Source organism: Protobothrops mucrosquamatus, unplaced genomic scaffold, assembly GCF_001527695.2.
Source record: "Protobothrops mucrosquamatus isolate PMUCROS unplaced genomic scaffold, P.Mucros_1.0 scaffold10, whole genome shotgun sequence".
Classification (NCBI taxonomy): domain Eukaryota; kingdom Metazoa; phylum Chordata; class Lepidosauria; order Squamata; family Viperidae; genus Protobothrops; species Protobothrops mucrosquamatus.
In genome coordinates, this window is record NW_015386397.1 from 1,541,971 (window position 1) to 1,558,471 (window position 16,501).

General features: G+C 35.9%; 1 protein-coding gene across 1 annotated transcript in view; it reads right to left on the reverse strand.

The window, feature by feature from the left end:
* Positions 1-14,908, reverse strand: part of KAT7 (lysine acetyltransferase 7) — a 32,754-nt gene extending 17,846 nt beyond the window's left edge. The window contains exons 1-9 of the mRNA XM_015810418.1: positions 14,891-14,908; positions 11,734-11,881; positions 10,770-10,946; positions 10,082-10,321; positions 9,885-9,967; positions 9,489-9,578; positions 7,406-7,504; positions 6,623-6,733; positions 3,496-3,687 (exon numbers count right to left, since the gene is read on the reverse strand). Of these exons, the coding sequence (XP_015665904.1) occupies positions 3,496-3,687; positions 6,623-6,733; positions 7,406-7,504; positions 9,489-9,578; positions 9,885-9,967; positions 10,082-10,321; positions 10,770-10,946; positions 11,734-11,881; positions 14,891-14,905 (1,155 nt within the window). The 5' untranslated portion in view covers positions 14,906-14,908. The remainder of the gene's footprint in view (positions 1-3,495; positions 3,688-6,622; positions 6,734-7,405; positions 7,505-9,488; positions 9,579-9,884; positions 9,968-10,081; positions 10,322-10,769; positions 10,947-11,733; positions 11,882-14,890) is intronic.
* Between the last annotated feature and the right edge of the window lie 1,593 nt (positions 14,909-16,501).

Consider the following 16,501-nt stretch of genomic DNA (forward strand, 5'->3'; position numbering starts at 1 on the left):
TTCGAGTAGATATAAGACGTGGTCTAGGATAGATATGGTTTGGGTAACGACAGAACTATTGCTGGAAATGGGGGAAGTGGAAATAGAAACGAACCTTTGGGCGGACCATAACCCGGTGAGAATCAGGTGGAATGGGGGGAAAAATTGGTAGATGGACACTAAAAAGAGCGATTATAAAATACAAAGAATTTAAAATAAAGCTGAAGGAACAACTAAAGTTGTTCTTCCAAAAAAATAAAAAGAAGGATACGAACATACAAAGTTTATGGGATACAACGAAGGCATATGTGAGAGGAGTGGCTATAGCTTAAATGGCAAGAGAAAATAAAAAGAAGAAACAAAAGGGGAAAAACTTAGAAGAGGAATTCCAAAGATTAGAAATAGAACTACAACGTAACCCCCAAAATGAAAGCCTGAAACAACAAATGGAAGTGATTAAACATAAGCTGTCCATTCTTGAGAAAGAAGAACTAGCATAACAAATTAAAAGGAGTGGCCAGAATTTCTTTGAGAATGCGAACAAGCCAGGGAGATGGCTATCGTATAAGCTAAAGAAGCAGAGAGAAAGAAGCTGGATTAATAAATTACAGGAAGAAGAGGAAAATATACAACATCAAAGTGAAGAGAAGAAAAAGATAATTCAAAATTACTATATGAAACTATACGATGAGAATAAGTGGGCTACGGATGAAAAAATACTTCAATGTTTTAAAAAAGCTGATCTACCAAAAATCCCAGATGAATCAAAGTGTATGTTGAATGCGGCGATAACAATGACTGAATTAACTGAGGCATTGAAAAAACAGAAGAGCAACAAAGCACCAGGTCCAGATGGACTGTCAGTAGAAATATACAAAGAATTTCAAGATTCATTTGGCAAAATATTACTGGAGACGTTCAATGCAGTCCTAAAGGAAGCAAAAACGCCAGCATCTTGGATAGAAGCAAACATTGTGCTGATCCCAAAAGAAAATTTGAACTTAACAAAAATCAATAATTATAGGCCAATATCGCTTTTAAATTTGGATTACAAAATATTTATGGCAATAATTGCGGGAAGGCTAAAAAGATACCTAAACGAATTTATACACGTAGAACAAAATGGTTTCCTACCACGAAGACAAATTCAAAACAATATGAAGACGATTTTGAATATTCAAAATAGCTCTGATGTTTTTGGATGCACAAAAAGCCTTTGATAATGTAAATTGGAGCTTCATGTTGAGGCAGTTAGGCTATATGGACTTTGGCAGAAATTTTATAAACATATTCAGAGCTATATACGATAAACAAGAGGCGACAGTCATAATCAACGGAGAAGCGACACAAAGCTTCCAAATTAGGAAAGGTACAAGACAAGGGTGTGCGCTCTCGCCGTTAATGTTTATATTAACTCTCGAAGTACTGACTAGAATGATTCGAAAGGAAAGCCAAATTAGAGGTTTAAATATTAAGAAAGAGACCTACAAACTGCAAGCATTCGCGGATTACTTCGTATTTATCTTAGAAGAACCGCTACATTCGGGTACAAGACTGGTGGAAATATTAGAATATGGAGAGGTAGCGGGACTGAAAATCAACAAAGATAAAACGAAAATGATAGTTAAAAATATGACTAGTACACAGAAAATTGACCTGGTGGAGAAAGTAAATATCCAAATAGTGAAGAAAGTTAAATACTTGGGAGTACAGCTAACAGCAAGGTGTATTACAATCAAAGAAGATAACTATGTTAATTTAAACAATCAGATAAAGAAAGATTTAGAAAGATGGAAAAATTTGCAACTCTCCTTTATGGGGAGAATTGCAGCAGTAAAGATGAACATTCTACCTAAATTACTCTTTTTATTTCAGAATGTCCCCATAAAATTAGAGAAAAAATATTTTGTAAATTTGAATAATATTAAAATTTATTTGGCAGGGGAAGAAATCTAGAATCAAATTAAAACTACTACAAGAAGCCAAAGAGAGAGGGGGATTCGGACTACCTGACTGGGAGCTATACTACCAAGCTGCAATACTCACCTGGGTGCGGGATTGGATAAATTTAAAAAATAGAAGGCTATTAACTCTAGAGAGTCATGATTTACAATCTGGATGGCACGCATTTTTGTGGGATGAGAGACATAATGTTCATCAATACTTCCAGAGACACCATATTAGAGCAGCATTACTCAATGTGTGGATTAAAGTTAAACAACAGAACTACCGTATATAGAAACACTGGTATGGCTCTCAATACTGGAAGCGCTAGTGCATCCAAATTTTATGAACTTGGGAAAAGTAGTTACGTACAGAGATAGTCTAAATGAACAAGGGGAACTTAAATCTAGACAAGAATTAAAAGAAAACGGGGTACAATTGGAATGGTGGGCATACCTGCAAGTTCAGTCACGTTATAAGAAAGACAAAAAAGAATGGGGTATACAGAGAAATTTGACAACATTAGATAAAATATTATTAGGAACAGAGGATAAAGCAATCAAAAGAACATATAAATATTTATTGGAATATAAAATGGAAGAGGAGCAGGTAAAAGAAGTGATGATAACATGGGCCCAAAATTTCGGATATAATATTGATTTAGACAAATGGCAAATGTTATGGGAAAGAAATAGAGAGTTAACCTTGGCTACCTCATATAAAGAGAATCAGTACAAAATGTTTTACAGGTGGCATTTCTCCCCAAAAAGATTGGCAAAGATGAGAAAAGATATATCACCACAATGTTGGAAGTGCAACAAAATGTTAGGCACTTATTATATGTGGTGGACTTGTTCCAAAGCCAAAGAATTTTGGCGGCTAATAAAGACTTGGTTGGAGGAAATGTTGGAACTGAAGTAGATTCCAGACCAGAATTGTTTTTACTGGGAATGATAGATGGGAAGTTTAACAAAGGAGAGATATATTTAGTGTTGCATATCATAACAGCAGCAAGGTTGGTGTATGCCCAGAACTGGAAAAATGGAAATTCCCCGGTGGAGAGTGAACTAATTAAAAAAAAATTGATATGTGCAGAGATGGATAGATTATCCTTAGAAATTAAAGACAAGGATGAAACAGAGTATTACGAACTTTGGGATAAGATGTACTATTGGTTAGACTCAAGGAGAAAAAGTCAGAACAGAGAAAGCTCATCTAGAAGAGAGAAAGTGTAGATTTCCAACCTCAAAGTGAGCGTAAGATAGAGATCAGAAATATGAAATAAGAATGGAAATAGAAGTTATGTTATAAATAGACGTAAATATGTATGTAAATATATAAATATGCAAATAGTATAAAATGCAATATGTAAATAGTATAAAAGATCAATGACCAGGAAGATATACGGTATATGGTATATGGTATATGGTATACTATGTATGGCAAAATAACAGCCAGAAAAGTCACACTGTGTTCAACCTGCTTTTAAATATTTACTTAATAAAAATTTAATATTAAATTTTAAAAAAAAGAAATAATTTTCCATTGTACACCTCTAAGTCAAAAACTTACCATGTGTCTACGAAGAATTGTCTGACTCTTCATATACTTGAGGCAGAATTCACACATATAGAGTCGCCCAAGCCGGGCATACTCCTCTGGGTAGGGAGAATGGTACCAGGTATCCAGTTCATAGCGGCCAAAAGCAATTGTTTTGATCATATTACTACCTTCAGTGATTTGGCCCTGAAGTCGCAGCTTTTCCTATTCACAGAAACAATGACTCATTTATTGAAGACGAAAATGGATAAAATTATTTAAGCCACTGTAAAATCTTATAGAAAAGTTTTTTTTCCCAATTCATATTGAATCCAACCTCAGAAAAGCAGTAGTAAGATACTTTCTATGTCACAGCTTATTTTTATATTGTCAATAGATATACAAACTCAACAGGATTCTCCATCTGGTAAAGTATGTCTTTAATCAATGCAGAACTTGCTCCAGTAAATTTTTATTTAATTGAAAGAGGATTGAGGTAATAACTAATAACTAATAATTAACATACATTCCTATCAAACAAAAACAAAATTGTTCTTCAAGTCTCATCAAATTCACTGATAATTATTTCCAAGAAAATAGGAATAAGACTATAGCCAAAATCAGAGTGCCTCCAAAACCAATATTTGCAAAATTTGTATTAAAATGTCTACTGACAGAATTATAACCTTTGTTTTCCTTCCCCATCCTATGGAGAGCTTTGCCCTTGAATCAACTGGCACGCTGCATAAATTATTTACTGAATTAATCATAACTTGCTGGTTTCACACAGCATACTAAGCCTTAAATCTTGATTTACAACTCCCAATATCTAGATTCACAATATTTGCAAATCCAAAAAAAGAACTAAAATATATTTTGGCTCAAAGTTACATGCAAACCAGGTTATTTTTTAAGATAAAAACTGCTTTAAGTTAAATGTGGTGTGCAAGATTAGTGCAGTGCATATTAACCACAGAAGAAAATAACCATTACACAAACAGGCATAGTAATTAAAAAACAGAGCAGCAAAGTTTTTAAATGATTTCTCTATTTTTTTAAAAAAACACCTAAATAGCTTCAAGAAATTGTTTATTTTGAAAGGGGAAAACCACAATCCCAATTCAGTTTTACTTTGATGTTCTATACCATACGTGCACGTTTGTGCAACCCCCCCTGTGAATATAATGAAACAATGCCTAGTTTTTTGCACTATTAACACACAATGAAAGCAGAATTGTTATTCCTAGGCTTCACTGATCATATGCAGTTAAATTTAAGAAGTAAGAGACTATGTGACCGGCTTTGCCCTATTTGGGACTCATTAGATGTAGGTAGCTAATGTTATTCTAAGGAGTTCAAACTCTCTCATGGACCTTTGCACTTCAGATGACTATATACAATCCATTCGTTTTAGGAGATATCCAGGTCCTGCCGCTCAGTAGTTTCAGGTTCATCATATACAGGTACTGTAAAACTGACAAACAAAATAGGAGATACTGCACAACTTTTTGTTTCAAAGCTGTCACAATTTCTCTTTCCTTATGAAGAAAATATGTTCCCAATGTACTTCCAGATAATATTGAAAAAATAGGAAGACAGTGCCTCTGGTTGGCAAAGTGGCATACATCTATTCTTTCTCCCTTTCTCCAAAAGTAGGAAAGAAAAGTATTAGTTAATTATGGTTTATCTAGAATAATAATAGTTAACCTGAACAACTGTGCAGCTGTTTGCAATTAGCCATTGGATATAGGAAATCTAGAAAGTCAAAAACCTTTCTCAAGGCCTAAAGAAAGAAGATGGGTGATGGTTATGAGGAGGATTCTATTTTTCTGATCAACAGAGGTATGAAGCTACTCTATACATCTCTCAACACAAAGCCTTTGTTTCCAAATGGATTGGGGTTAATCCTTCCATTAGGCTAATAAAATACAAAATTTAGTATTCTGAATTTGGAGACAATTCTCTTAAGAATACTGTACACCAGAGATGCTTTTGCTGGAACCAGGGCACATTTTTTAAAACATAAGATGCTTCTTGGTATCTAAAGATTACATAGGTGTAAGCAGCAATGGAAAAAATGGGGGGGGGGAAGAAATCCACAAAACCTTTTAAAACAATCTTCAAGGGGAAAAAATGCCACATCTGAAAATAAACTAAAACTGATGGGTTTATTTCAGCTCAGAGTTGTCTTTCCCAGCTGGTTTCTTAATCTATGTAAGAAAGATGAATCAATTTGTATTTCAGAAAGCTAGAGAGATTTTTTTTTAAAAAAAAATCAATAGTAAATACAATTTGTGATCATCAAGGAGAGCAATTTTGAAATGAATAAGCCTAAGCACTTTTTTTTAGATCAGTGAATTTGATCCATAAATTGGATATGGAGCAATTCATAAAATGCTCTCATTGAAGAATAAAACAATACAAAGATGAATGGCTGGAAGAGTTGTTCTATTTCGCTAAGGTAACTGTCCCAACATCTTATTTTACCTCCCTTACTGCTTTGTAATCCTTTGTTTGTTTTACTGACTACGCTTTTAGGTTATTACACCTATTATACCTATAGTATATATGCATATATAGTATACTATATGTTTTTAGTTAATATGTCTATATATTAATCTAAAATTGTCAAACATCAGAAAATCAAGTCTGGCCAAAATGTTATTTAAATAGGCCAATCATTTATTCTAGCCATCAAGTCAGAAAAGTTCATTGGTATATGAAGTGATTCATTGATTCGTTCATTCTTAATGGCTTTCTATTGCATTTTTAATTTGAAATTAGCTATAACCCTATAAGTTATGATTATATTTTTTAAAATAGCCAAAGAGATTAGTAAAATATCCTGAGAGTAATATTAAGGTATTTAATTTCATTGAAAGTATTAACATTTGAATACATTCTAAATTATTTAGATCCTGTACATGTCTACTTTTGGTGTGTATCCCCAATATATATTAGGCCAAGACCAATCTTTAACCTTCAAAACACTATGAGCACTGCTATGAAGTGTGCAACCTTTTAACTTTGCTTCCTTCCATCAGCTTGGTTTGGTTCTATCCGTTTACAGCAAATTTGCATACACTGCAGTGAATGAAGTATAACTGGCTTATTACTTCACAGCTGGGACATGAAATGAAATGAGCTCTGCCCTACTTACTAGATCTTCAGAAGCTCTTGCTTGCGCTCGTCGGAATAGTTCTAGGTCATATTCACTGGTCAGATTCTCTAAAAGGGGCTCTCTAGTGTTGCCATAGGTTTGTCTGTGCTCCTAAAGCAACAACAGAAGAAATATCTCATAATCACAAAGAAAAAATGTCCCAAGTTTGGGGAAGCAACTCCTGGTAGCCACCTCCTATTTGTTTAGGGGGTGGGCATGGATGGATAAACAGTCAAATAAAAAGTCTAAAAATTGCTTTCAGTGGTATCACTATATTCCCTGTTACTTTTAGAAAACTGAAAGGCTTTATGAAAAACATTCATGTCGAAAAATGTTAATTAAAATGTGCTTTAAAGAAGATTCAACTGGTTGGATAATGGGAAAAAATACAAGGAATGTTGACATGGTTAGTTGAAAAAAGATAGCTACCACATTGCTCGCTCACTCCTTTTCCTGTGCTATAAAAAGACGTGCTATAATCACAAAGCTAGAATTCACATATGGATTCCAAACAATAGGATTAACACAGCACAATGTTCAATGGATCACTATTATCCATTTCAGCCATTGTTATCCATCTCAGAACTTGTTTCAAACAATTCTTCTTTGCGAATCCATGGCATGAAAAGTATTGATTCAGATGCCTTATATTTTAACTCTCATTTTCCTGACTTACCATACACTGGTTAAGCACAATAAAAATACATTTGGAGAGACCAGACTAAAAAGGATTATCTTAACATTTGACTTATTCTCTAAGGAAAAGAAATGAGATTTCTATACCATGTATTTTTCCTTTTGCTCCTTAGTTAAGCTTGCATTCCTTTTCTTTCTCATCTCTGCGACTTTCTCCTTGTATCTCAATTGTCTTTCAGTTGGTGCCTTGTAGGGTGTAAGAAATAAAATACTTGATTAGGAAACAGACAGACAGATCAGTATCTGGCTTCGCCAATATTCCATCGGTTCCCCAGTATTTTATGGCACCTGTTTTATGCATCCACTCTGTTTAGAATCAGAACAGCTTTTTATAATGCACAACTGCATCAAATTATGAGCTGAAAAGATTATACATATGAGCAAGACTTTTGTATGTGCAATGTGTCAATTCTTCAGTAATAAACATACAGTGAGGGGGAAAAAATTCCCCTGCTGAGTTTGTACGTTTGCCCACTGACAAAGAAATGATCAGTCTATAATTGTAATTGTAGATTGTAACAGTGAGAGACAGTATAACAAAAAAATCCAGAAAAACACATATCAAAAAAGTTATAAATTGATTTGCATTTTAATGAGTGAAATAAATATTTGATCCCCTATCAATCAGTAAGATTTCTGGTTCCCAGGTGTCTTTTATACAGGTAACGAGCTGAAATTAGGAGCAGTTTCTTAAAGGAAGTTCTCCTAATCTCAGCTTGTTACCTGTATAAAAGATACCTGTCCACAGAAGCAATCAATCAATCAGATTCCAAACTCTCCACCATGGACAAGACCAAAGTGCTAACCAAGGATGTCAGGGACAGGATTGTTGACCTACACAAGGCTGGAATGGGCTACAAGATTATCGCCAAGCAGCTTGGTGAGAAGGTGACAACAGTTGGTGCGATTATTTGCAAATGAAGAAACACAAAATAACTGTCCCTTGGTCTGGGGCTCCATACAAGGTCTCACCTTGTGGAGTTTTAATGATCATGAGAACAATGAGGAATCAGCCCAGAACTACACGGGAGGATGTTGTCAAAGATCTCAAGGCAGCTGAAACTATAGTCACCAAGAAAACAAATGGTAACACACCTGAAGGACTGAAATCCTGCAGCGCTCACAAGATCCCCCTGCTCAAGAAAGCACATGTACAGACCCGTCTGAAGTTTGCTAATGAACATCTGAATGATTCAGAGGAGAACTGGGTGAAAGTGTTGTGGTCAGATGAGACCAAAATCGAGCTATTTGGCATCAACTCAACTCGCCATATTTGGAGGAGAAGAAATGCTGCCTATGACCCCAAGAACACCATCCCCACCGTCAAACATGGAGGTGGAAACATTATGCTTTGGGAATGTTTTTTTGCTAAGGGGACAGGTCAACTTCACCGCATCAAAGGGACGATGGACGGGGCCATGTACCGTCAAATCTTGGGTGAGAACCTCCTTCCCTCAGCCAGGACATTGAAAATGGGTCATGGATGGGTATTCCAGAATAACAATGGCCTACAACACACAGCCAAGGCAACAAAGAAATGGCTCAAGAAGAAGCACATTAAGGTCCTGTAGTGGCCTAGCCAGTCTCCAGACCTTAATCGCATAGAAAATCTGTGGAGGGAGCTGAAGGTTCGAGCTGCTAAATGTCAGCCTTGAAATCTTAATGACTTGGAGAGGATCTGCAAAGAGGAGTGGGATAAAATCCCTCCTGAGATGTGTGCAACCCTGGGGGCCAACTATAAGAAACGTCTGGCCTCTGTGATTGCCAACAAGGGTTTTGCCACCAAGTACTAAGTCATGTTTTGCAAAGGAGTGAAATACTTATTTCACTCATTAAAATGCAAATCAATTTATAACTTTTTTGAAATATGTTTTTCTGGATTTTTTTGTTGTTATTCTGTCTCTCACTATTAAAATAAACCTACCATTACAATTATAGACTGATCATTTCTTTGTCAGCGGGCAAAGGTACAAAATCAGTAGGGGATCAAATAATTTTTCCCTCACTGTACATAAAACTCTTTTCCCTCTTTCTGAGCAAAAAACATATAAAATACATATGTATAAGCGAACAAAATATATTTTAAAAAATAAAAACTGAATAACTTGAATAAATCTCCAGTGAAGTTCTTTAAGATTTGAACAATACATACAAAATTAGTAGAAATTACCTGATGCCTGGTAGCATGTCTATTGTTGTCATCCTGTCGATGAGAAAGCATCCGGTCTTCCACTTGTTTGTCTCGGCTTTGAGCTCTCACCTTGAAATCCAGACAAATATTATATAAATCCCCTTCCTACATCATGTAATTTAAAGGAAAAATATGAACCTGCCACAGTATGGATCCTGAACCTAGAAATTGGTGGAACCATTTTCATGGGACCACCAAGCCTCAAGTTATGGTTAAAACAACCCATATCTTGATACAATGGATAAAATATACTATCTTTCAGAAGTTGCAATTTGCAAATATGTGTTGAAGCATATTAATTCTTGCTCTGTTCCTGTTACAATTATTACTTTCCACCTGCTTTTCTTCATTACATACATCCTGAAAATAAGTTACCTTGCATTCATCAGCTGAAAGATTATGATACAGAGGACATCCAGATATAGAGAAATGTCGCTCATGTTTTCCTGTCAGGTGTCCTGTTGAAAGCCAAAGAAATATAGTTTATGGCTTACCAGAAAGAACATATAGGAAGTTTGCACAACAAAAAAACCTAATAATTAAAACTCAGATCAGACATCATTCCACTGTACCTAATGAATTGCAGCCAGGGGTGGGACATTTCATGTTAAAATTATAGCTTTCATGAAAACGTCGTCTTTTGGGACGATGAGATAAATCACTCCCTGAATCTTTCATGGACATATCCTTGGCAATACTTTCATCATGTGACATGTTGGGACTAGAAATATCAATATCAGACTCTGAAGAAGGAGCATTCCCAGTTGGAGTGCGGGGTGGGGACTCATCATGGTCAGCTGCATTTTTTGTGTCTGTTGAGAAGAGAGAAGATTAGAACAGTATATACAAAGACGTTGCGAATTTAGAAAATATACAAAGAATAAATGTTTCCTGAGTCATTTTTTTTGTCAGCACTACACTAAAAATGGAACACAGTGCCAGAGATATGTTGTTTCCTTGAGATAATCTGGAGATGAACAAGAAAATCAGTCAACCAAAATTGTTGTAATCAAGAGTGACTTAAAATGGACATCCTCACAATGTTGTTTTTTTTGTCTCTATCTATTTCACACATAATGTGAGATCAAACATCAAAAAGGATGTTAAATATGGTCTAAGCAAAAATATTGCATTTTAATCTAGTATATTACTATTGAAACATTCTACAAAGGAAGTTGACCAAATACTAGCTTATAAATCAATTCTCCATCTCCCATATGATAGCATTTATTAGGAGCACAACCATTCACATGTACAAACCTCTATCAGAAAAATCAACCACTTGCTCTGTTTCAGAACCAGATGAACGCGTTTGTCGCAGAGGATATTTCTTTGGAGTTACAGGAGTAGGCTGCTGCTGACTGCGGGTTATTCTTCGAGTAGAATAAACAGGCTCTTCTATTGCAAATGATGGTGGATTACGAACTGGGCTGGAATCTATGAAGGATTGAAAGGGATTGTTAAAGGAGAAACACAGCATCTCATTTTAGGAAACATCATTGCAGAGCCTGCATTACATATCAACCATATTCGCTGTGGTTCTTACTGTAGTAGACTAACATGGATATTCTTTTAGGATCTATAAAATGGGCAAGATTTAAACAATTTTTAGCTGATAATATCTACTTCCTTGCATTATTGCATATCTAAATTAAATTTAGAGGAAAAAGTAAATCCCAAACAGCTCATAATGTAAATCTTCAGTTCATAATGGTATTGGAATACAGGAGCCTAGAATACAGATTATAAATGGAATACTGTTCCTTATTGTGCTATATTAGTTTGCCCAAATACTTCTTTATCTAAATTTATATCCATTCCAAAATAATATTTATGTTCATTGTTTTGATTACCTGGAATTTTTTTTCCTGAAATGTTGACAACCAACATTCAGTTTAAATAATGATCAAAGATGGTGCAAAGATGGTATGATTCTGAGGATGTTCTGTTATAGATTGTCTTTTTTGTATTTTCCCAAGAAACAGAGCTTGAAACAATTCACAAATAAATTGCCACAGAATAAGTGGGAGCAAAGCCAGAATATGGTTCATTATAATCTCACTTTTATGTCCATAAAGAATAGGTAGAAATTCACTGACATATGATACCCCTCCTCACATTTAGACAAAGCTTAGGAGAAAAGATCTAAACATTGCAAGCATCCTTTCTCCCAAAGCAGAAGTTAAAGACCCAAAATGAAGAATTCTAAAAGATCTAGATATACCTTGAGAACTCTGGCTGAGCCTAGCAGAAGATCGTGTCACACGGGCAGACTGGCGTAATGTACCATCGCTTTCTGAACTGTCTGTATGCTCTGGGTCTGTAGAGAAATCTGAGTCTTCTGTTCCATCTGAACTGCTTCCTGCATTTCTCTGAAAAGCCAACATTTAGTTTTTAATTGTGAGCCACCGAGTTTTGGTTGAAAGATGAATAGCTATAAATATGTTTTAAATAAGTAATTAAACAGCACATAAGACAAATACTTTAATGCAAATGTGTCCCTCAATTTTATTGATGGAGGGGATAATTCTGAGTCAGTTTTGATTCCTTGAACCAATTTCTGCAGTATTCTAGGCAAGGTTTTTTAGAAGTAGTTTGCCACTGGCTCCTTTCTAGCCTTGACAGAGAGGGACTGATCTAAGGTCACTCAGCTGATGTGCCTAAAATGGGATCAAAACTCCCAGTCTCCTGGTTTGGAGTCTGATGACTTAAATACTATACCAAAGTGGGTCTTCTTCAAAAATTAATATGCACAGTTATACATTTAAAATATTCCTTATGTTCCTAAGAGACATTTAGTTCTGACTAAAGCCTAGGTGAATTTCAGAGTTTTCTCTTTATCCTCTTTGTATTCAACCATCCATTAAATTATATAAGACTATAATGATATATCATTAAGAAAGTCCTAAGCCAATTTGTCATAGATATTATATATAAAACTTAGTTCCTCCTAAATCAGACTGGCAGTCAGATAAGCCATCTTATTAAGGGAACATCAATGTACTTTTTTTTTAAACCAACAAGCCCATGATTCCAAAAAAAAAAAAGTCACCCAGGTTCTTACAATGAAATCTCAGTAAAAACATGAAATTAATAGGAAAAGGGCAACTATCAAAATTAGTGGTCCTAAACCTTTATTTATTTTACTATCTTTTAGACTTCTTTTATCCTGCCTTTATTACTTTATAAGTAACTCAGGGAGTGAACATACCTAATACTTCTTCCTCCTCTTTCCTATTTTCCCCACAACAACTTTAGTTTATTATAAGCTCTATGAGACCATATAATGTATTTAAAAAACTAAATAAAAATAAAACAGGTCAAGGTTCAATATAATCATTGTAATCACCAATCACAAACATCCATGCCAAAGTTTCCATCATTAACATCCTGACCCCAGTGTCTGGGGAAAAGACAGCTGTTCATGGCCTTTCAGAAGACTAATAGAGTTGAGGCCGCCCAAATCATGTGGTGGTAGAAGTATATGTGAAGCTGTTTCACTTGGTAGGCACCATGACAGGAAAGGCATGCTTCCTGAGATTCATCAGGAAGATTCTCTGAGGGTACCAGGAGTATACCCAATACACAGAAACCACTGGAGATAGACCAGCAAATAACCTGATCCATACCATCCCATGCTATCAAAAGCTTTAAATATATCAATCAGTACTCTGAACTGTACTTGAAAATCTCTGGGAGACAATGGATCACACAAAGCAAGAATGCTACATGGGTATACCATAATGTGCCTAAACTGCATGTGCTGCTACATTCTAAACAAACTGCAGGATATCCCAATGCACTTCAAAAGCAGCCCCATTTAGAGTATATTGTAATCAACTTTTCCAAAGGCCTAGGCCTAATTTTTTTTTTTGCAATAATATAAAACATTCCCGGGGCAGTGATGCAATGACCAGGGTAGTGATGCAACAACAGACCCACTTTCCTATATTTACAAATTGTCTTAGTTTAATCATAATATACTAAGCAAAAACAACAGCAGTGTTATATATCACACAATGCCATACTTCATGGTTTACAACCTCAGGGACTGAGTTCCTACAATACATAAAGACTAAACAACATACATTAGGTTCAGTGCACTGTGTTAATTTAACAGTCAGGTACCCTCAATATGTTTATACAGTGCGTTTATTCTAATACCTGAGCATAATGACAGGAAACCTGCTTAATATTGCCGAGTTTTGAAAAGATCAGAATGTATCAGAGAGAGAAAAGGGTTACACGTATGCACCTACAGCAGGTGTAATAGGTAATCCAATAGCTTATTTTTTAAAACTTCCATAATTCTTCTGCATCAGAGTTTTTGAATGATTTTATAAGTAATTATCATCTCCCAAATATAGTTTTGACATTATTTATACAATTCAAGTAAGTTACCATACAGAGAGCACATTATTTTTCATTCATTTGATATTACATATACATATATAGAATATTCTATATATAGCTAAAATCTCTTTAAGTACGAATTAACTCTTCACAGACCTGGCAAAGCTAGCAGTATTTTTATGAAAGTTTAAGCCACACTAAATTTGCTAGCCTTAAATTACGGTATCATAACGTTCGTTCTTGTAGGAATAACTACCAAAACCTCCTATTTAATTTGCATGCTCTTCAGTAATAATAAATAAATTTGTTTTTAAAAAGTTGGTTTTATAGCTCATTAAAAATGTTTGGCATGTTAAAAATGCAGTTCCATTATAAACAGATTTAACTTACGAGCAGACTCAACTGAGTTCTAGCAAATATGGAAATATGATTGTAATGATCCAAAAAACAACCCATTGTCCATTTAATCTTGTCTACTATACTTTGATTCATTTCTACCATGTTCCCTCGCCTGCAATCGTTACCAGTACGGGGATTGGACTTTTGTATCACTCTCTTCCCCAATGAGAAACTGAGAAATAGTACCGGGGTGGGATTTCAGGGACGCCGATTCAGAATCCCAGCCAATCAATGCCACCCTCAACATCCACACCCAAAGCACGCAGCCAAGAATGGATACAGGAGAGCCGGAGGAGGAGGGGGGAGGAAAACGCGCCAGTAGAAAATGATAAGGAGATCAACCAATGATGGTACAGATGCGAGCCAATTAGGAACGAAAGGAGGTGGGCTACAACAGTCATCGAACGGGTGGAGGGAAACAAATAACCGTTGAGGGAAGGGATTGTGCTTGACTGATGGCGAAGGTGGCCATTGAAGATGCGGCGGGAGGTAGGACTAGCCAATCGTATCGCGAGATGAAACAGGGGCTTGAAGGCCTACGTTTTTAACTGGTTTTCGAGCCCGACGGTCTTAAATAGATTAAAAGGAAAGAGAGGAAAGGGAGGTTGGTTCGGTTTGCACTTGCTCACCTTTCTGCGCGACATCCTCGATGGAGGCGGCGGCGGCGGAGGCAGCGAAGGTGGCTGCGCCCCGGCCGCCGCGTTGGCTACGGATGAATCCGTGGTGACTGGCGTGTCTCCGGTTCTCCAGCGCTAGTCGCGCCGTCTTATTTTCCCTTTGCTGTAAGATGTTGCCGTTGAGACGACTCCTTTCACTCTTCCGCCGGGACACAAGACGGGGATACACACACCCCCCGTCTTGCCTGTCACGTGACGCAGGGAACTCTCACCTCACGCCAACGGCCCTCCGCCATCTTAGAATCGGGTAGAGCACCTCGCGAATGTTTAAGCCGGTGAAGTATAATGGCCATTTTTACTGTGGGCTACAGCCCTATCTCCGAATAGGGAAGGCGGCCATTTTTTCGTTGGGCAACTGATCGTCTGCCATTGGAATCGCTGGTTCACTCTGGCTACTGCCGTAAGGTGTTTCTCATTGACGTCTTGATTCACCATCTTTGTTTTGGAACTTGGCGGGCTTTTGTAATCAAAAGAGGCGTTCTATAAGCGAGCGAGCGGCAGTCTATCGCTTATACTGAAAGACTACATTATTTTATTCTAATAGGAAAATTGTTTCGTTAGAGAAAATTTAAATTATCTATGAACCAAAGTTACCTGTTCACAGTACTGTAGGTCAGATCAATGAAGAACAGCTTATTTCTGTTTGCCTTGACTTGCTCAATAACATTATTTTTTAAAAAAAGACAATAAGTATTTAAAGAATTGCCAGTGGCTTTTGCCTTTCTGAGAAAATATTACTTTTTAGCTTGCTCTTAAGAGACCCTTCATCTGTTACAATAGATTCTGGACTCTAGAGTATCTCATTTTATATTGCCTTACTGATTAAAAGCAATGGATAAGAGTACCCCACTTCCCGAAGTTTTTTGTTCTTTTGAAGGTTAATAAATGTATGGCATCTTCCAAGTATCATCTAACAACATCATCTGTAAATTTGGTAATTAAGCCAATTTAACAAAAATCTTGCTGTGTTTATTGGTATTTGCACAGTGGTTAGACTGTAGTACTGCAGGCTAACTCACTGTCAACAGCCAGGTTAAACAGGACTCATTTAAAAACATCTAGATATAGATATATCTTTTCTTGGACCCACAAGTATTTCTCAGATTTAAAAAAGATATATTCCCCCCCAAAAAAGATATCAGAATGACAAAAATGACAATTTTGGATTGGTAAAAACTATTATCTGTTGCCCCAATAACTTTCATGTTTATTAAGAAGCATAATGGAGGTCTTTGACAATTTCATACAATATGGGACATTCCCCCAAGACCTACAGTGAAGAATTAAAATAACTTGAGATGTTTCATAAATCCAATGTATATGCTGCATTGTAAGCACACATTTCAGAATGAACAGCAACCAAGAATATTTAAACCTTGAAATGTAGTATATTGTACTTGCACATCAAGTTTAAGAATCTTGTGACAAAATTGGTGTTCATTCATCTAATTTATTGGAGGACTTTTTAATTTTAAAATATGGATATCACCATCGTATACCTACTCCTAATGAATTTCACATTATTAGAATTTTTAAGAAGTCTTGCCTAAAGTACACTTTTTT